This window comes from Cetorhinus maximus, chromosome 1, assembly GCF_964194155.1.
Source record: "Cetorhinus maximus chromosome 1, sCetMax3.hap1.1, whole genome shotgun sequence".
Taxonomy (NCBI): Eukaryota; Metazoa; Chordata; class Chondrichthyes; order Lamniformes; family Cetorhinidae; genus Cetorhinus; species Cetorhinus maximus.
The window spans coordinates 99,631,257-99,652,415 of record NC_135879.1 but is presented as its reverse complement, the minus strand read 5'-3'; the positions used below and the strand labels follow the sequence as shown (position 1 = coordinate 99,652,415).

The 21,159-nt window shown below is 43.7% G+C and overlaps 1 protein-coding gene across 2 annotated transcripts in view; it reads right to left on the bottom strand.

The window, feature by feature from the left end:
* The window catches only part of LOC144682175 (stearoyl-CoA desaturase 5-like), a 58,594-nt gene extending 50,150 nt beyond the window's left edge, over nt 1-8,444 (bottom strand). Inside the window, exons 1-2 of one of the 2 annotated variants that reach the window (XM_078544558.1) lie at nt 8,143-8,444; nt 3,005-3,135 (exon numbers count right to left, since the gene is read on the bottom strand). In XM_078544558.1, coding sequence (XP_078400684.1) covers nt 3,005-3,135; nt 8,143-8,353 — 342 coding nt within the window. In that variant the 5' untranslated portion in view covers nt 8,354-8,444. The remainder of the gene's footprint in view (nt 1-3,004; nt 3,136-8,142) is intronic. The other variant, XM_078544566.1, reaches the window with a different exon arrangement.
* Between the last annotated feature and the right edge of the window lie 12,715 nt (nt 8,445-21,159).

Below are 21,159 nucleotides of genomic sequence, written 5' to 3'. Positions count from 1 at the left end.
CCCAAGCCCTGAATGTCAATGGAGGAGTTTGATCCAATTTGATGGGTGGCGTACTTCCAGTTTGGAATGGTTGAGTGCACTCCACCCACCATATTGGAGCCCTAGGCAACACAATAAAATTGCCAAGCCTCTGTTTTTTTGGCCCCACTTTCAGACCAGTTTCTCTGTGAAGAGATCTCAGCAAAAAGAGGAAATTTTGGATGGGAACTACTAAGCACAACTATGTAAAGCAAATGGCTATTTTTTTTCATTCTTTCATGGAACGTGGGCATTGCCAACTAGGACAGCAATTCTATTGCCCAGCCCTAACTACTCTTGAGAAGCAGGTGGTGAGCCGCCTTCTTGAACCACTGCAGTCCATGTGGCATAGGTACATCCACAGTGCTGTTAGGGAGGGAGTTCCAGGATTTTGACCGAGCGGCAGTGAAGGAATGGCAATATAGTTCCAAGTCAGGAAGGTGTGAGGCTTGGAGGGGAACTTGCAGGTGGTGTTGTTCCCATGCATCTGCTGCCCTTATCCTTATAGGTGGTAGAGGCCGTGGGTTTGGAGGGTTCTTTCGTAGAGGCCATGGGTTTGGAGGGTGCTGTCGAAGAAGTTTTGGTGAGTTGCTACAGTGCATCTTGTAGATGGTGCACACTGCTGCTACTGTGCATCAATGGTGGAGGGTGTGGATTTTGAACGTGGTGGATGAGGTGCTAATCAAGTAGGGTGCTTTGTCTGGATGGTGTCGAGCTTCTTGAGCGCTGTTGGAGCTGCACTCATCCAGGGAAGTAGAGCGTATTCTATCACACCCTTGACTTGAGCCTTGTAGGTGGTGGACAGGCTTTGTGGAGTCAGGAGGTGAGTTGCTCTTCGCAGAATTCCCAGCCTCTGACCTGCTCTTGTACCCACAGTGTTTCTATGGCTGGTCTAGTTCAGTTGCTGGTCAACGTTAACTCCCAGGATGTTGATTGTTGGGGATTCAGCAATAGTAATAACATTTAATGTCAAGGGATGATGATTAGATTCTCTCTTTTTGGAGCTGGTCATTGTCTGGCACTTGTGTGGTGCAAATGTGGTCAAAATTGGCCATGTAATGAGCTGTGTTTCTTCAGAACACAAATACAGAGAAACACAGAAACTAGGAGCAGGAGTAGGCCATTCGGCCTTTCGAGCCTGCTCCGCCATTCATTATGATCATGGCTGATCATCTAACTCAATAGCCTGCTCCCGCTTTCTCCCCATACCCTTTGATCCCTTTTACCCCAAGAGCTAAATCTAACTCCTTCTTGAAAGCATACAATGTTTTGGTCTCAATTACTTTCTGTGGTAACGAGTTCCACAGGCTCACCACTCTCTGGGTGAAGAAATTTCTCCTCATCTCAGTCCTAAATGGTCTACCCCATATCCTCAGACTGTGACCCCTGGTTCTGGACTCCCCTACCATTGGGAACATCCTTCCTGCATCTACCCTGTCTAGTCCTGTTAGAATGTTATAGGTTTCTATGAGATCCCCACCTCATTCTTCTGAACTCCAGCAAATATAATCCTAATCGACTCAATCTCTCCTCATATGTCAGTCCCGCCATCCCAGGAATCAGTCGGGTAAACCTTCGCTGCACTCCCTCTACAGCAAGTACATCCTTCCTCAGATAAGGAGACCAATACTGCACGCAATATTCCAGGTGTAGTCTCACCAAGGCCCTGTACAATTGCAGCAAGACATCCCAGTTCCTGTACTCGAACCCTCTGGCTATGAAGGCCAACATACCATTTGCCTTCTTTACCGCCTGCTGCACCTGCATGCTTGCCTTCAGCGACTGGTGTACAAGGACACCCAGGTCTCATTGCACATTCCCCTCTCTCAATTTATAGCCATTCAGATAATAATCTGCCTTCCTGTTTTTGCTACCAAAATGGATAACCTCACATTTATCCACATTATACTGCATCTGCCATGCATTTGCTCACTCAGCTTGTCCAAATCACACAAGCATCTCTGCATCCTCCTCACAGCTCACCCTCCCACCCAGCTTTGTGTCATCTGCAAATTTGGAGATATTACATTTAACTCCCTCATCTGATTGTTTAAAATCCTGGGAGGAGCATTTAATTTGTAAATTACTGGATGACACAAGGGTTAAATAAGGTCTGATTCCTCCTTGTTCCCTAAACTGGAATTTCACACATAGGTCTACATCATGTAGGCTATACCTCACATGGTGTTCCAACTATTAGTTCAAAATATTCATATTTCATGGAGCTGACTTCCCAGTCAAGATCAGGTTTTCCTTGATGCCACTGAAAGCAATCAGAATTCACTCAGCAACACAGCTCAAGTGGCAATCAGCACTTTCACCTAAGTTTTATCATTTCAATTTTTCAGCTAAGGTGTGTATAAACAAGGACTGTAATGAACAGCCATTCTGTATAACTTAAATCCCACTCACAACATGAATTCTGACTCATGTTCGATCTTTTGTGCGATATAAACTGGATCCCAAGGCTCTTTAGATAGATACAGGATAAACAACAGTTGGAAATGTATTTACAGCTTACCTTAACCCATGACCATGTGGGTAGGATTGCTAATATGCAGCAGATTCACAGCTAACAGCACCCAGCCTCCCATCCTGCATAGGTTATCATCTTTTAGTTGCATACCACAGTCTGCAACTCACAGATATTAAATCCTATTCAAACTTGTATATCTCCAGTAGAAATACACCGGGTTAGATGAAACAGGCAGGAGGAGCATTAACCGGTACAGACCAGTTGGGTCAAACAGCCTGTTTCTGTGCTATAAATGCTATGAAATTCTATGAAAAGCAAGTTCAGGTGCAAATATTAGGTAATTCACTCACTCCAAATAACTTACTCACACTAAATTAAATGGGAATAAAATCTATTTTATAAAGCTTGATTTCTATTGCTTGTAACCTCAAATTACATTTCAGCACAACAAATACACAAATAAGATTGAATTGCTAGTTTCAACACCTATTTGAAAGTCATAAAAGTCACCTGAAAAGCCATGGAATTGGCAGCAGCCAGGAACATCCGCAGTGGCAGCTTTGCCTTGTAAGATCGGTGGCTCCATAAACGATGCGCACCAGCTGTCACTCCAAGAGCCGTAACTATAAAACAAAAATAAGCTGTGGAAAAATACAATAACTTGGATTAGTACCATGGCATATTACTTTCTGCATTGATGTCTGTGCAGCTGGCATGTGCAATAAAACCAGACCAATAATGCAAAGTGAGTTCTATACCTTTTTACCAAAGTCATTGTTCCCTCACGTTATATCCTCTACACCAGTATACTGTATTCTTAAAGGGAAGCATTCATGGCCCAGAGAGATAATTGCCACTTTAGTAATGAGAGTTATTGAGATGGTGGTCGAGTCAGAGCTTATACTGCAAACAGGGGGAAAGTCTGGGTAAAATATATAGGCTTCAGTTCACTAAAGTAAAAAAAAACAAAGATAATTGGAAATATACAGCATGTCAGCATCTGAAAAGAAAAAGTGGTTGATATTTCCTCTGTTCTATCAAAAGGTCAGCACATGAAACATTAATCTTGGGCTTTTGTTGTCGATGCTACCACATCTGCTGTGTACTTTCAGTATTTTCTGGGTTTGTCTTAGATTTCCAGCATTTGCATCTCCTTTTCCCCCATAACACTAAACTCACTTTAATAAGTTATTCTCTGATGACTAGGAAGAAATTAATCATGGGCAGTAGCATAAAATGGTTCATAGCAAAGTGGGAGGCTGTTTTATACATGCCTGATTTTCTTTTCAGTTGACCATGTAAATGAGCGTCAAAGTTTCAGTGGACATATCCCAGAAGCAATGCAAATTATTGAGGAATATCGTGCAAAATCTAGCATGAATCTGAGCTGCACAAACTTCCTTGTTAAAAAATTATGCAGCACCACCTCTTACAGCATAACTATGTTGACATATTCTAGGAAATTGAGTATGTCAGAAATTTTACAATGTAAGAGTTAAGTGGTAACAATTTTACAAGAAGTTCGTTTTCAATTACTTCAGGCATTTGACTCGGATTGAATTTGCTCTGTTCTTTGTATTAATTCGTGGAATGTCCTATTTCAAGCAAGTTCTCTATACACTCTTCAGAATGTCAACAAAAATCATAACACTGCAGATGCTGGAAATCTGAAATAAAAACAAAGGCTGGAAATGCTCAGCAGGTCTAGCAGCATCTGTCCTTGACCTGAAACGTTAACTCAGTTTCTCTCTCCACCAATGCTGCCAGACCTGTTGAGTATTTCCAGCATTTTTTGTTTCTCCAGAATGTCAATCTGATTTGAAGCATAGAAAATAAATTGGTAATCCTAAGACTCTGTAGCTGAACTTAAATGCACAGTTATTCAACAAGAGATTTAATTCAGAAAGTTAGACTAAAGACGGCAATTGCATTGATTGGTTAAAAAGCATTGCTTGTTATGGGCTAAACAATGGAAGATCAGCATCCAGATTTCACTCATATTATCATAAAAGAAGCATCACTCTACTGAATTACTTGGTAAATAACGAGGTGGGATCTTTTCACTACAACCAAAGTTTCACCATGTATGAATTTGCTATTAAAGGTTCTATTATTCAGAACTGTCATTACAATTAGGGGCTTATGTAATTTATGTACATACTTGACAATTTTTACCTGCATTTATGCATGTAGATTGTAAATGCATGCATTTGGCAATTCTGGTCTAGTCATGTTGCACATGCAATGTTGTTTGATGGACAGAAGTCTACATACCCCTTGTGGTTGGTCAACCCAAGTAAACACCAGGGACAAAATTAAGCCAAACTCCCATTATCTCACAATCTGGGCAACATTATTCCTGTGTGCTAAATGATCACATTTAAGTTTTCAAATTGGTGATATCTAGGTACACATTCCACACAGGAGGAAACAGATATTTTGTGTATAATGTTATACATGTGATAATTTTGTACCCAATCAGGTTTGTCTGTAAAAGCCCCTAATCTTAATGTATACGGTAAAAGCTCTTGTCATCTGTCCTGTTTTGAACGAGTATAGATTTTGAGTGGAGTGTCTAGAACTTTTCTTTGCATTTTAGAAATTATGATTTTTAAATTTGCCAATTTTCCTAATTACAACTGTACACGATGAAGAAGCATTCTTTAAATTACTACGGTTTGCAATTATTTTCATCAACACATATCAGGGTGCAACATCTGTACTTATTTCTGCCCTTTTTAAGGTTTTAGACATGGCATAAAATAATGATTGACATTTCTCCAAATGGTGGATTTTAAACTTTGAATACTGTGAACCACAAAAGGTATGTAATAATGAGACTTTTTTTTGGATAATGCTGCACCTTTTTATTGAACTTTAGTCAACGCATACCATAATTTGCTCTCTGGTATTTGACTGCAATGTTTGTTGCCCATGGCGACTTCAAGCTGGATTAGATAAAGCATGCAAACCAGGCAGCAAAAATACCCAAGCCATAAGTTCAAGCCCTGCAGATAAGAACAGTAATTTCTCATTAAAACTTTCTGATTGACCAGGTGGCCATCTAACATTTTTATAACTTCCTGTTTTTTTAACTGACTAAAAAGTGTATAATTTGCTAAATGTGGTCTCTCCTTGCTATCTATTTACAGTTCAAACTAGTTTAATTCAAATGATCTAATAATCCACATTTTAAGCATAAATTCTCAATTTACTATGTTATCAATGATTTGAATTAAGCAATGTTGAACCATTCATTTTAGTACAAACAATAACTTTGAATTAACCATATAAAAGTAATTTTTATAGAAAGAGATTGCTGTATTATTTACCCGGGCTTTGGATTCAACCAGTCAAACACTGTAGATCAACCACTGTTTCAAGTTGGTGTTCTCTGTTCTCTCTCTTTCAATGATTAAAAATTAAATCTCCTGAGGAATACGGAATGACCATCAGTACTTAAACATAGGAGTGGAACAACTGAGCAGTTCTCATGATGTCATGAGCCATTGAAGAAAAGCTCTGTGCATTGTCAGAGGTAGGAGTGCTGCCTATAAATAAATTGATGGCTATACACTATTCGTTATGGACACAATTGGAATTTTGATTTTGTTTTGGATTAACAAAAATTGTTCCTCTCAATCCATGTTTTCAACAGTGATAGATCATTGGGTAGTTCATTTGATATAATACTCCTGCATGATAAAGCAAACTATAGCACAGTATTTGAATTCTGTGCAGAGATCTCATGGGAAACTTTGAATGTTTCTTGTGACAGTGAACTGTACATTCACTATTGCTCCAAACAATGCAACTGTTATTAATAGAAAACCTGTCAACACCAAACTGTTTGTTTTGCCATATCTTACCACATGAATTTTCCCTTACCCCAATAACCTTAACAACTTCTGTACATACTTAGATTCTTTACCAATAATCATGATTAATCTTAATAATGACACAATACCAACTTTCACATCCAAATTGATTAGACCCAATCTGTATTAACCTTAATACCATACATAGTAAATCTTGGTAGATTTGCTGCATATCCAAATTGTTTAGCTCCCTAATACTTTTAATAGTACACAAAATACATTCTAATGTGCTCTTTATGAAAGTCATTCAGAATCAGTGAACATAATCTGTATACACAATAATCTTTATAATTTCCATGGATATCCAAATGGTTTAGAATCTGTGGCAAACTGATTTATTACAACTGTAGTTATGCCATGGAACATGGGCTGATTCTCGTATTTTAAGATTAAGAGTTTATCTATACAAGTCCTATTTCAATAGGTCATAAATCAATCTCACAATGCTTCCTTTGCGCACAGCCCAATTTTTGTGTGCAAGAATCAACACATCACTAAATGTTGAAGGTTTTTAATTGAAAGCCAGGTGATATTTTGTTGGTGGACGCTTGACAATATTAAATAGCAAATGTTTGCTTACTCTTAAAGACGACCTTATTTGGAATTATATACAAAATACTCTCCTGTTCAAGATAGGATATGACCATCTTTTAATGCAACATGGAATTCTTATTGATGATAAGTTGTAGATAATAAGTCCAGACTGAATTATTGGTTATTCCAGAGCCTAGTTTACAAAAACCGCTAAATAAAATAAATCCAAGATAATTCCATCATTGATCACCTCAAACCTTCTCTGCCTGAAGTATGTTTAAATAATGTGACAACACTGCAATCCCCTGGGGGCGATTATAACAAGAAGATAGATCAACGGAAAGTTAATTAAACCCTGTTTCAAATCCTCTCCTCTAATTTTTTACCCCTCTGCTCAGAAAAATGCGGGATTTTTCAGGTGACCGCAGTAGCCGGAGACTGAAACTAATGACTTGGCTCCGGAATTCACTCCCTGCCTCTCTGGCCTCCCTTAAAACGCTTAGGCCGTACCTCTTTCACACAGATTTTGGTCACCTGTCTCAACAGCTCCTTCTGTGGCTCGGCGTCAATATTTTGTTTGATTGCATGCTAAATAAATGCAACTTGTTGTTCAAAGGGCACCGCAAATATTCAGTATCCACCTTTTTTTCTCGGGGACGAAAGAGAACACCTGAATAACCGCTTTTAATCGTTCACACGATCCCCTAAGGACTAATGTGACCCGATTCTCTGTCCAGACATTGACACCGGTGTGGGAATCAAACATGATGCGTCATTCTGTGACTGGAATACCTCTGAACCATTGCCGAATCTACAGTCTGCACTGTGGCGTCTGATTATAACTGGCCCGTAGCGATGCGCATTAAGATTCATTTATTGCGACTGATAATCACTCATGATTTGCTGCTTCATTGATTCCGCCAGACCCCATTCCGGTATAAGTGCCCGCCAGCGCAGAGGAGGGTTTTTTTTCTTGCGAAACATGGTAAAGCCAGGGGATGGCCGTGCCTGCCCGACAGTAACACAAGCGGCGCTTCTTTGCAAAGGTCGCATTTGCCACCCCTCCCTTCACACAGGGGCAGGCACTAAATTCACTCCGGGGCTGTTGATTTATATATTTATAAACTTACTGAAAACCGGGGTTGAGAGGGCGGCTGGCCTGGGTTTGGAAGGGTAGTGATGGATGGAGGGAGGATGGTTGGTTGGAGGGAGTGCGCAGTGAGTGCGGACACTTACCCCACAGCCATGTTAGCGGCTGAGCCTGCGGGAAGAGGGTCAGCGAGTACAGGGCACCCAAATGCAGCAGGCTCATCAGGGCCACGTTCCTCCAGACGATTCTCTGTTCAGAATCGGCTTTCCGCTGCCTGTTGTCGGCAGCCGAGCTGGGGTCTCTTCCATTCGGCTCCGCCACCTCCTCCTCTCCGACGATCTTGTCCTGATTCTCCATGTTCACCAGCTTTCAGTATCCCTGTTGTGTAAAGCCAGGCAGCAGTGGAGATGGCTGCCTTTGCCTTTCCTTAAGAAGCCTCTGTTAGCGCAGAAATAGGCAGGGGGGGTGGCGGGGGCGGGGAGAGGGAAGGCTACAGCAAAACCATTACCGGCAGCGCAGGCATCTTGCACCAAGTGTGCAGCCCTCTCCAGCAGGGCAGCCAATCACAGTCACCACTTAAAAGCTGCTCGTCCTGTAGGGAATGACTGCATCAAACCCAACACCCGAACCATAGCAACCAGACCATAGGCAGGGTCCAGAACCATAGCAACCAGATCATAGCAACCAGACCAGGGGCAGGGTCCAGCGCCATGGCAACCAGACCCGGGGCAGGGTCCAGCACTATAGAAACCCAACAGGGCAGGGTCCAACACCATAGCAACCAGACCATAGCAACCAGATCATAGGTAGGGTCCAGCAGTCCAGCAGCATAGCAACCAGACTACAGCCAAGGTCCAGCACCATAGCAACCAAACTATAGGCAAGTCCAGCACCATAGCAACCAGACCATAGCAACCAGATCATAGATAGGGTCCAGCACCATAGCAACCAGACTACAGCCAAGGTCCAGCACCATAGCAACCAAACTATAGGCAATGTCCAGCACCATAGCAACCAGACCATAGCCAGGGTCCAGCACCACAGCAACCAAACCACAGCCAGGGTCCAGCACCACAGCAATCAAACTATAGGCATGGTCCAGCACCATAGCAACCAGACCATAGCAACCAGACCAGGGGCAGAGTCCAGCACCATGGCAACCAGACCCGGGGCAGGGTCCAGCACTATGGAATCCCAACAGGGCAGGATCCAGCACCATAGCAACCAGACCATAGCAACCAGATCATAGGTAGGGTCCAGCACCATAGCAACTAGACTACAGCCAAGGTCCAGCACCATAGCAACCAAACTATAGGCAAGGTCCAGCACCATAGCAACCAGACCATAGCAACCAGACCATAGGCTGGGTCCAGCACCATAGCAACCAGACCATAGGCTGGGTCCAGCACCATAGCAACCAGACCACAGCCAGGGTTCAGCACCATAGCAACCAGACCATAGGCAAGGCCCAGCACCATAGCAACCAGGCCACAGGCAAGGTCCAGCATCATAGCAACCAGACCATAGACAGAGTCCAGCACCATAGTAACCAGACCACAGCCAGGGTCCAGAACCATAGCAACCAGACCACAGGCAGGGTCCAGCACCGTAACAACCAGACCATAGCAACCAGACCATAGGCAGGGTCCAGAACCATAGCAACCAGTCTATAGGCAGGGTCCAGAACCATAGCAACCAGACCATAGCAACCAGACCAGGTGCAGAGTCCAGCACCATGGCAACCAGACCCGGGGCAGGGTCCAGCACCATAGAAACCCAACAGGGCAGGGTCCAACACCATAGCAACCAGACCATAGCAACCAGATCATAGGTAGGGTCCAGCACCATAGCAACCAGACTACAGCCAAGGTCCAGCACCATAACAACCAAACTATAGGCAAGGTCCAGCACCATAGCAACCAGACCATAGCAACCAGACCATAGGCAGGGTCCAGCACCATAGCAACCAGACCACAGCCAGGGTCCAGCACCACAGCAACACCAGACTACATCCAGGGTCCAGCACCACAGCAATCAAACTATAGGCAAGGTCCAGCACCATAGCAACCAGACCATAGCAATCAGACCAGGGGCAGGGTCCAGTACCATGGCAACCAGACCCGGGGCAGGGTCCAGCACCATAGAAACCCAACAGGGCAGGGTCCAGCACCATAGCAACCAGACCATAGCAACCAGATCATAGGTAGGGTTCAGCACTATAGCAACCAGACTACAGCCAAGGTCCAGCACCATAGCAACCAGACCATAGGCAAGGTCCAGCACCATAGAAACCAGACCATAGGCTGGGTCCAGCACCATAGCAACCAGACCATAGGCAAGGTCCAGCACCATAGCAACCAGACCATAGGCAAGGCCCAGCACCATAGCAACCAGACCACAGCCAGGGTTCAGCACCATAGCAACCAGACCATAGACAGAGTCCAGCACCATAGCAACCAGACCACAGCCAGGGTCTTGCACCATAGCAACCAGACCACAGCCAGGGTCCAGCATCACAGCAACCAAACCACAGCCAGGGTACAGCACCATAGCAACCAGACCACAGCCAGGATCCAGCACCATAGCGACCAAAGCACAGCCAGGGTCCAGCACCAGAGCAACCAGACCATAGCCAGAGTCCAACACAATAACAACCAGACCAGAGCCAAGGTCCACCACCATAGGAACCAGACTTGCCCTGGCCAAGAATGACCATCAAATGGTCCAGGCAGCATGCAATCAGGGGTTATTTGATCCGACTGCCTGCGCTTTGCCCATGTTTACATTCAAGACAGGGTATCCTTGGAGATGGAGCACTTGAAGCCTTCTGCATCCAGTAGGCACTGGGGTGACTAGGCCACTTGTGAAAAACAGCAGTTACAAAGCAGTAAGCTGATCATTTATATCCAGTTGGACCTCCATTGGCTGCACACCAATTTTTTGGCTTTCTGACTATACATCAAAATTTTCATGGGGCAGTCTTGAGTTGAATGTTGTCATTATGAAGCCCACTAACACCAGTCTAGAATTTGATATAAATCACCCTCGCAGCCTGAGAAAGGTTGCATTAAATGTGTTATTTATTTGTCTTGTTTGTGTTCCTGTATCTAGGATTAGCTGTACTGAATGTTTTAGACCAAAATCTGGGGACTCTGAATTTTTGAACAATTTGCTATTGTTGATCATTGCTCCCCTTCCATTGGGACAGGTAGTTAAGATTGCATGATGTACTTCACAGGGGACTCTAAGGTAATCACTTCACCAAAATTGATATTTTGTAATGAAAGGTCATTGACTTGAAACCTTAACTGTGTTTCTTTTTCCACAGATACTGAAGTATTTCCAACATTTTCTGTTTTGATGTATAATCTCTTCACCATTTGTTCCAGGGGTTCTTGCTGTTATGAGGTTTGTTTTGGAATCGCTGTGGTCATTAACCTAGATTCACAAATTGTTATTATCTCTTCCTAGTGCAGTTTGATTAAAGAATTTACAGTAAATTGGAAAGAATTCCCACATGTAGTATGAATGTTATCTCATTATGCATCCACCATCCGCAATTATACAAGAGGAAATTTGAAATCCTGACCAACATAAAAGCAAAAAAAAAAATCAAATGATATGACAAGTTACATGGTCAAATTTTTTGCAATAAAATGAGCCAGATCAACATCACCACAAAACAAAATCTACAATCCAGTTTCTAATCCAGATTAAGACTTGTCTATTTTACACTCGGGTTCCAGTTGTGTGCGCTGGGTTTAAGCAAAGCACCCTGCTGTTATTTATGTTATTTACTCCTTTCGGCATGATTTGATGTAGAATATGTTGCTATCACGCTTTTTAAAACTGAAAAAAGTTCCGTTCACTGAGTTTTTCTTCATAATTCAATACCCCAAGAGTCGGAATCACCCAGTTGCTCTTGCCTAAACACTCTCCAATGCATCGCTCTCTTTTAAAATAGGGGGCTGAAATTCTTGAAGGATCGTGTGTTGATGGAGCGCCTCCGACTGCCCTGACCTTGACCCTGCCCCAAACCTTGGACGTAAGGTAGCAGGGAACCGGGGACCTTTGCTAATTATGGTGTTCCCCAGACATCTTTCCCCTGCAGGTGACCAGGAATTTGCTGTCTCATTCGGGGAGGGTTGGGGGGAGGGGTGCATTCCATCCAAATATTTGAGAATCATTTTAGCAGGGTTCTATTTTGCAACAATTCATTCCTAAAAAGCAGTCAATTCCAGGCAAGGAACACAAATACACCCATATCATGCAAGTTAATCTTGAGTTCAGAGCAAACGAGGCAGAACTGGGAGGATTTGAGGGTAACGTGATCCCACTAGTTCATCTCCTTTTCAGATGTCAGTACTGGGGTGAGCGGATGTAAGAAGGAAATGCCGCCCCCTGTCAAATAAAAAGGCAGATACTTGCCAGACAAGATTTTACTCCCCAGCCCCGGCGACCATCGGTTTCTGGTATCACCCTCCCGACCAAATACAAGGGCCAAGGGTATCCAAAATTATATTGAATCTTTCAAATGTGGACTCACTAATGAGGCCCTTTAGGTTATATAAACCAGTTTCAGGTAGGCATTGGGCCTCCCGCTTTTTACCCTTGCTCCAAGCGCAGCACTTATTTTAAGTTCTAAAATGAGATGAAATGAATTCCCATCCCTCCTTATACAAAACAGGGTCATTTAAGTTGTTTTTTAAAACGTGCATTGGTGATGCACAATTCTCTACAGCAGCCATCACACTAAAGATAAACCACGTACATTTTAACAATTTCTATATATTTTACATTATATTTGGAATGCACATTACAGTTTGTTTTTCTTCTGCAATTTTGTACAACGTTTTGGGTCAATTTAGTTGTATCCTTTAATTTAAAAAAGTATAAAATCCATATCAAACATGAGGGACACAAAGTCACTGCAATGACCTGACATTCACGCGGAGTTGATATTACAACATTACAAAGAGCTGCAATAAATTTACATTGAAGGCCCTTTGTGGTGAAAGGAGCTTTGTTGGGCAATGGTTTCATTTGCCTGTGCTTACATACATGCAAGTGTACTGAATGTATATTAGGCAGTTGACCCAAACCCTGAAGTGAATGTGTAGGCTCTAAAATGAGCAATGTTTCTGTTAGCACATGATGTGGAGTTGATAGCTTAAAGTCAATCGTCAGCCTGAAATATGTCTGCATCCAGCACAGTGTGTCAGAGGAATCCGATTATCGCGCTATCAGTCTAGTTCCAATCATCAGCTAAGTGATGGAAGGAGTTATCGACAGTACTATCAAGCAGCACTTACACACCAACATCCTGCTTACTGATGCTTCAGTTAGGGTTCCACCAGGGCCACTCGACTCCAAACCATAAGGCATCCCTGGTCCAAACATGGACACAAGACCTAAATTACAGAGGTGAGGTGAGCGACTGTCCTCAACGTCAAAGCAGCTTTCAACTGCGTTTGTCAACAAACAGCCCTAGTAAAACTGAAATCAATGGAAATCAGAGAGAAAACTCACCACTATCTGAAGTCATACCTAACACACAGGAAGGTGGTTGTAGTTGATGGAAACCAATTATTTCAGTCACAGGATATTGCTGGACTTTCTCAGGGCAGCATCCAATTGTCTGCTGCTTCATCTATTACCTTCCCTCTAACATAAGATCAGAAGTGGTGTTGCTGCCTGATGACTGCAGGGCTCAGCTCCATTCTTCAGATAATTAAGCAGTCCATACTTGCATGCAGCAAGATCTGGACAACAACCAGGCTTGGGCTGATAAGAGGAAATAGCATTTGTGCCAAACAACTAGGCAGTGCCCATTTCCAACATAAGAACCTAAACATCACTCCATGACATTTAATAGCATTACCTTCATCAAGTTTCCCATCATCAACATCCTTATGGTCACCATTGACCAGAAACTCAACTGGAGCAGCTACTTAAATGCTGTGGCTACTACAGCAGGTCAGGGGCTGGGTATTCTGGAGTGACCACCTAACTATTCAAAACCTCCCCAAGGCACAAGGCAAGAGCGTTATGAAATATTCTCCAATTGTCTACATGTGCAGCTACAATAACATTCAAGCAGCTCAACAACATGCAGATCAAAACAGCTGACATGATCCTAAACAATCACTCCCTCCACCATCAACGTGTGTACAATCAACATGCAGCAATGCAGCAACTCATCAAGGCTTCTTTGACAACATCTCTCAAACCCATGAATCACAGAATGTTAACAGCATAGAAGGAGGCAATTCGGCCCATTGTGTCTGTACTGGCTCTCCAAATGAGCACTATGACCTAGTGCCATTGACCTGCCATTTCCCCATACCCTTGCATGTTGTTTCTATTCAAATAATCATCTAATGCCCTCTTGAATGCCTCAATTGAACCTGCCTCCACCACCCTTCCAGGCAGTGCATTCTAGACCCGAACCACTCGTATGAAAAAGATTTTCTCGTGTCACATTTGCTTCTTTTGCAAATCACTTTAAATCTGTGCCTTCTCATTCTTGATCCATTTACAAGTGGGAATAGCTTCTCCTTATCTACTTTATCTAGACCCCTCATGATTTTGAACATCTCTTTCAAATCTCCTCTTAGTCTTCTTCTCTCCAAGGAGTACAGTCTCAACCTCTGCAATCTATTCTCATAGCTGAAGCTTTTCATCCCTGGAACCATTCTTGTAAACCTCTTCTGCACTCCCTCCTATGTGTTCACATCCTTCCTATAATGTGGTGCCTAGAACTGTACACAATATTCCAGCTGAGGTCTAATAAGTGTCATATAAATTCAGCATAACCTCCCTGCTCTTGTACTATATGCCCCTAAAAATGAAGCCCAGGATACCATATGCTTTATTAACTGCTCTCTCCACCTGTCCTGCCACCTTCAATGATCTATGCACATTTACACCCAGATCTCTCTGCTCCTGCATCCCCTTCAAAATTTCACCCCTTGTTTTATATTGTCTATCCATGTTCTGCCTACCAAAATGCACCAACTCACGCTTCTCCGCACTGAACTTCATCTGCCACCTATCTGCCCACTCCATCGACTTGTCTATGTCCTTTTGAAGTTCAACACTGTCCTCTTCGCAGTATACAACACTCCCAAGCTTTGTATCATCTGTAACCTTTGAAACTGTCCCCTGCACACCAAGATCTAGATCATTAATAAATATCAGAAAAAGCAAGGGTCCTAATACCGACCGCTAGGGAACCCCACTACAAACCTTCCTCCAGCCCAAAAAATATCCATTGACCATTACTCTTTGCTTCCTATTTTTCAGTCAATTTTGTATCCATGTTGCTATTGTCCCTTTTATTCCATGACCAATAACTTTTCTCACAAGTCTATTTTGTGGCACTGTATCAAGTGCCTTTTGAAAGTCCATGTACACCACATCAACAGCATTACCCTCATCGACCTTTTCTGTTACCTCTTCAAAAAACTCCAGCAAATTAGTTAAACACGATTTCCCCTTTAGAAATCCATGCTGGCTCTTCCTTATCAACCCATATTTTACCATGTGACTACTAACTCCATCCCGAATAACTGTTTCTAGAATCTTTCCCACCACTGAAGTTAAACTGACTGGTTTGTAATTACTGGGCTTATCCTTACAACCTCTTTTGAACAAGGGCATAACGTTTGCAATTCTCCAGTCCTCTGGCACCACCCCCCAGTCTGGGAAAGACTGAAAAATTATGGCCAGTGCCCCTACAATTTCTACTCTCACTTCCTTCAATATCCTTGGATGCATCTTATCCGGTCCTGGTGCCTTGTCAACTTTAAGTACCAACAGTCTATTCAACACTTCCTCCTTATCAATTTGAACCCTTCTAGTGACAGAGTTTCCTCATCTGTCACCATGGCCTGGATAGCATTTACCTCCTTGATAAAGGTGGTGCAAAGTATTCATTTATACCTCAGCCCTTTTAGGTCCCTAATTGACCCTACTCCTTCTTTTACCACCCTTTCGCTATTTATATGCCTGTAGAAGATTTTGGGATTCCCCTTTATGTTGGCTGCCAGTCTTTTCTCATAACCCCTCTTCGCTTCTCTAATGAGATTTTTCACCTCCCCTCCGAACCTTCCATATTCCTCTTGGTTCTCAATTGTGTTTGCTACCTGACACCTGTCATAAGCACATGTTTTGTTCTTTATCTTAATTTCTTTCCCCTTTTTCACCCAGGGAGCTCTGGATTTGTTTGCCCCACCTTTCCCTTACGATGGAATATACCTTGACTGTGCCCAAACCAACTCTTTTTTAAAGGTAGCCCATTGTTCAGCTACAGTTTTTCCCACCAATCTTTCGTTCCAGTCTATCTGGCCCAGATCTGTTCTTGCCCCATTGAAGTCGGCTCTCAACAAGTTAATGATTCTTACTCTGGGTTGCCTATTGTCCTTTTGTATCATCATCCTAAAACATACAATACAATGATTGCTGTGTCCTAAATATTCCCCCACTGACACTTGATCTACTCCGCCCATCTCATTTCCAAGAACCAGGTCCAACAGTGCATTTTTTCTTGTTGGACTTGACACACACTGCTGTAGAAAAATTTCCTGCACACAATCTAGGAACTTTAGCCCCTCTCCGCCCTTTACACTACCACTGTCTCAGTCTACATTCGGGTAATTAACACCCCCAATTATAACTACTCTATAATGCTTGCATCTCTCTGCAATTTCCTTACAGACTTGAGGTGTCAGCTGTGGCTCAGTTCATAGCACCCTCGCCTTTGAATCAGAGGGTTGTGGGTTCATATCCCACTCCTGGAAAACCAAGAACTGTGATTATACTCGAAAGAAGTTGCAATCTGTGACTGTTGGTAACTTGAAAGAGTTTCCCTGCAGATTTGTTCCTTCATGTCCTTCCGACTAGTTGACAGTCTGTAGACTTCACCGAGCAATGTAATCGCACCCTTTTTGTTCTTAGCTCTAGCCAAATTGATTCTGTCCTTGAACCCTCTAGGACATCCTCTTTTCCAGCACTGCAATTCTCTCCTTAATTCTCTCCAATGCTGCCACTCCTCCTTTCTTTCTTTTCCTATCTTTCTGAACACCTTGTACCCAGGAATATTTAACACCCAGTTCTGCCCTTCCTTGAGCTAGGTCTCTGTTATCGCTGCAACATCATATTTCCACATGGCAATCTGCAACTGTAACTCCCCAGTCTTATTTACTATACTCCGTGCATTCACATACATGCATAGTAACCTTGACTTAGATTTTGTTACTTTCTCCCTCACCCTGACTCCACCTATTAACTTATTAGTGCTATCTGTCCCTCCTAGTATCTTGTGCACCCTGATATTCCTCTCTAATAATTTTTCTTGGTTCCCACATCCCTGCTAGTTAGTTTAAAGCCCTCCAAACAGCAAGCATCTCAATCCAGTCTCTGCTTAGGTGCAACCCGTCCAGCTTGTACAGCTGCCAACTCCCCCAGAGCCAGTCCCAGTGTCCCAGGAATCTAAAGCCCTCCCTGCTGCACCATCTTTCCAGCCATGCATTCATCTGTCTTATCCTCCTATTTCTGTACTCACTTGCACATGGGAGTAATCTGGAGATTACTACATTTGAGGTCCTGCTTGCTAATTTTCTACTTAGCTCCCTAAATTCTGATTGCAGGACCACATCCCCCTTCCTACCTAAGTCATTGGTACCAATGTGGACCACAACCTCTGGCTGATCACCCTCCCCCAGAAGAATGTCCTGCAGCTGCTTTGTGACAACCTTGACCCTGGCACCAGGGAGGCAACAAACCATCCTGGAGTCACATCTACGGCCACAGAAACACCTGTCTGTTCCCCTAACCAATGAATCCCCTATCACTATTGCTTTTCCTTTCTTCTTCCTCTCCTCCTGTACATTCAAGCCTTTCGTGGTGCCACAAACTTGGATCTGAATGCACTCCTCTGAAGAATCAGTGCCCTCTCCAGCTTCCAAAACAGGAAACTGATTAGTGAGCAGGACCCCAGGGGACTCCTGTACTACCTGCCTACTTCTCTTGGACTGCCTGGTGGTCACTCATTCTTTCTCTTTCTCCAGGCCCTTAATCTGTGATGTGACCACCTCTCTGAACGTGCTCTCCACGTAGCTCTCAGCATTGCGGATGTGCCAGGGTGACTCCAGCCGCCGCTCAAGCTCTGAAATCCAGAACTCAAGTTTCTGCAGCTGGCAGCACTTCCTGCACATGTGGTCGTCTAGAACACCAGTAGCATCCATGACTTCGCACATATTACAGGACATGCATTCCACTCGACTGAGCTGCCCTGCCATGTCTTAACTCTACTTCCCCCATGTTAATTTTATTCTACTTTGGATTATTTATATTACTTTATTATATTGGCCCTAAATTTCCCTTATTCTTGGCACTTCTCAGTTAAATCCAAGTATAACTATTTGTTTTAAAAAACTACACATTTCTAATTTACTCACCAGGTCCTATTTACCAAGGCCACCACTCTTCTTTCTGAAGAAACGTGGAAAAGAAAAGGAGCACTTCCTCCCTCCTCACTGAACTCCCTCAGTCACCAAACTCCAACTTAGGCACTCTACTGCAGCTAAAAACAGCACTCCAGGCAGCTAGGGCAAAGACAACAAGTAGACAGAATTACCTACCTAACAGCATTGTTGAAGCACCTTCATCTCAAGGACTGTATCAATTTAAGAAAAATGCCGACTGCCACCTGCTCAAAGGAAATAAGTCATGGCCAGCAAATGTCAGCTTTGCTATCAATGCCCTCATTCCGAGAATAAGAAATAAAAAGAAATTTCAGGTCTTACCTGACACAGTGGTTGAGTTATTAAAGACAACTCACCCAAACCAAAGCATCCAGTCTCAGGCAAACACTTTAACATTTAACTTATTCTCATTGTTTTAGGCCTCAGACTTGTACCGTTTTCAATTCTTCTAAATCTTTAGCATAGAAAGCTAACACCAAATAATTGTTATCTGTCCTTATACCTAGAAGTGGCCAATTCCTACCAAATTGAAATCTAACTGATTTTTTTTTTAATTCACGGGATGTGGGCTTCGCTGGCTGGGCCAGCATTTATTGCTCATCCCTAGTTATCCTTGAGAAGGTGGTGGTGAGTTGCCTTCTTAAACCACTGCAGTCCATGTAGTGTAGGTACACCCACAGTGTTGTTAGGGAGTTCCAGGATTTTGACCCAGCAACAGTGAAGGAACAGTGATATATTTCCAAGTCAGCCTGGTGAGTGACTTGGAGGGGAACTTCCAGGTGGTGGTGTTCCCATCTGCCTGCTGCCCTTGTCCTTCTAGATGGTAGTGGTTGTGGGTTTGGAAGGTGCTGTCGAAGGAACCTTGGTGAATTCCTGCAGTGCATCTTGTTGATGGTACACATTGCTACTACTATGCATCAGTGGTGGAGGAAGTGAATGTTTGTGGATGTGGTGCCAATCAAGCAGGCTGCTTTGTCCTGGATGGTGTCAAGCTTATTGAGTGTTGTGGGAACTGCACTCATCCAGGCAAGTGGGGAGTATTCCATCATACTCCTGCCTTGTGCCTTGTAGAGGGTGGACAGGCTTTGGGAGTCAGGTGGTGAGTTACGCGTCATAGGATTCCTAGCCTCTGACCTGCTCTTATAGCCACTGTATTTATATGGCTAGTCCAGTTCAGCTTCTGGTCAATGGTAACCCCCAGGATGTTGATAGTGGGGGATTCAGTGATGGTAATGCAATTGAACATCAAAGGGCGATGGTTGGATTCTCTCTTGTTGGAGATGGTCATTGCCTGGCACTTGTGTGGTGCGAATGTTACTTGCCACTTGTCAGCCCAAGCCTGGATATTGTGTAGATCTTGCTGCATTTGGACATGGACTGCTTCAGTGACTGAGGAGCCGCGAATGGTGCTGGACATTGTGCAATCATTAGCGAACATCCCTATTGAGCAGATAATCAAAAGATGTCACAGACAAAAGGGTCAAAGAGGTGTCGAAGGTGGTGACATTTGTCTGAGAAAAGTGCTAATTAAGAATGGAAGACAGGATATTCAAAGTACAGCTCTAGTGGGGGTGGGGTGGAAAGACTAACAAGGTTTTAGTTTAGATTTAAAAATAATGGAAATAGGTGGGGAAAGAAGAATCTATATAAATTATTGAAAAAAAAAAGGGGGGGTGGAGAAACGGGGTGGGGATGGGGGGAGGGGGAGTTTAAGATCTAAAGTTGTTGAATTCAATATTCAGCCCGGAAGGCTGTAAAGTGCCTAGTCGGAAGATGAGGTGCTGTTCCTCCAGTTTGCGTTGGGCTTCACTGGAACAATGCAGCAAGCCAAGGACAGACATGTGGGCAAGAGAACAGGGTGGAGTGTTAAAATGGCCCCAGTTATGCCTGTCTCTTTATGGGGTACGTGGAACATTCCTTGTTCCAGTCTTACTCAGGCCCCCTCCCACAACTCTTTCTCCGGTACATCGATGACTGCTTCGGTGCCACTTCATGCTCTCGTCTGGACCTGGAAAAATGTATTAATTTTGCTTCTAATTTGCACACCTCCATCATTTTCACGTGGTCCATCACTGACACTTCCCTTCCCTTCCTTGACCTCTCAGTCTCAATTTCTGGTGATAGACTGTCCACCAATATTCATTACAAGCCTACCAACTCCCACAGCTACCTCAACTGCAGTTCCTCACACCCCACTTCCTGTAAGGACTGCATCCAATTCTCAGTTCTTTCGCCTCCGTCGCATCTGTTCTGGTGATGCCACTTTCCAAAACAGTTCCTCTGACATGTCTTCCTTCTTCCTTAACCGAGGTTTTCCACCCACGGTGGTTGACAGGGCCCTCAACCATGTCCGGCCCATCTCCCACGCATCCGCCCTCACACCTTCCTCTCCCTCCTAGAACCATGATAGGGTCCCCCTTGTCCTTACTTATCACCCCACCAGCCTCCGCATTCAAAGGATCATCCTCCGCCATTTCCGCCAACTCCAGCATGATGGCCACCACCAAACACATCTTCCCTTCACCCCCTCCCCCGGTGGCTTTCTGCAGGGATCATTCCCTCTGGGACACCCTGGTCTACTCCTCCATCACCCCCTACACCTCCACCCCCTCCCACGGCACCTTCCCATGCAACCGCAGAAGGTGCAACACCTGCCCCTTTACTTTCCCTCTCCTC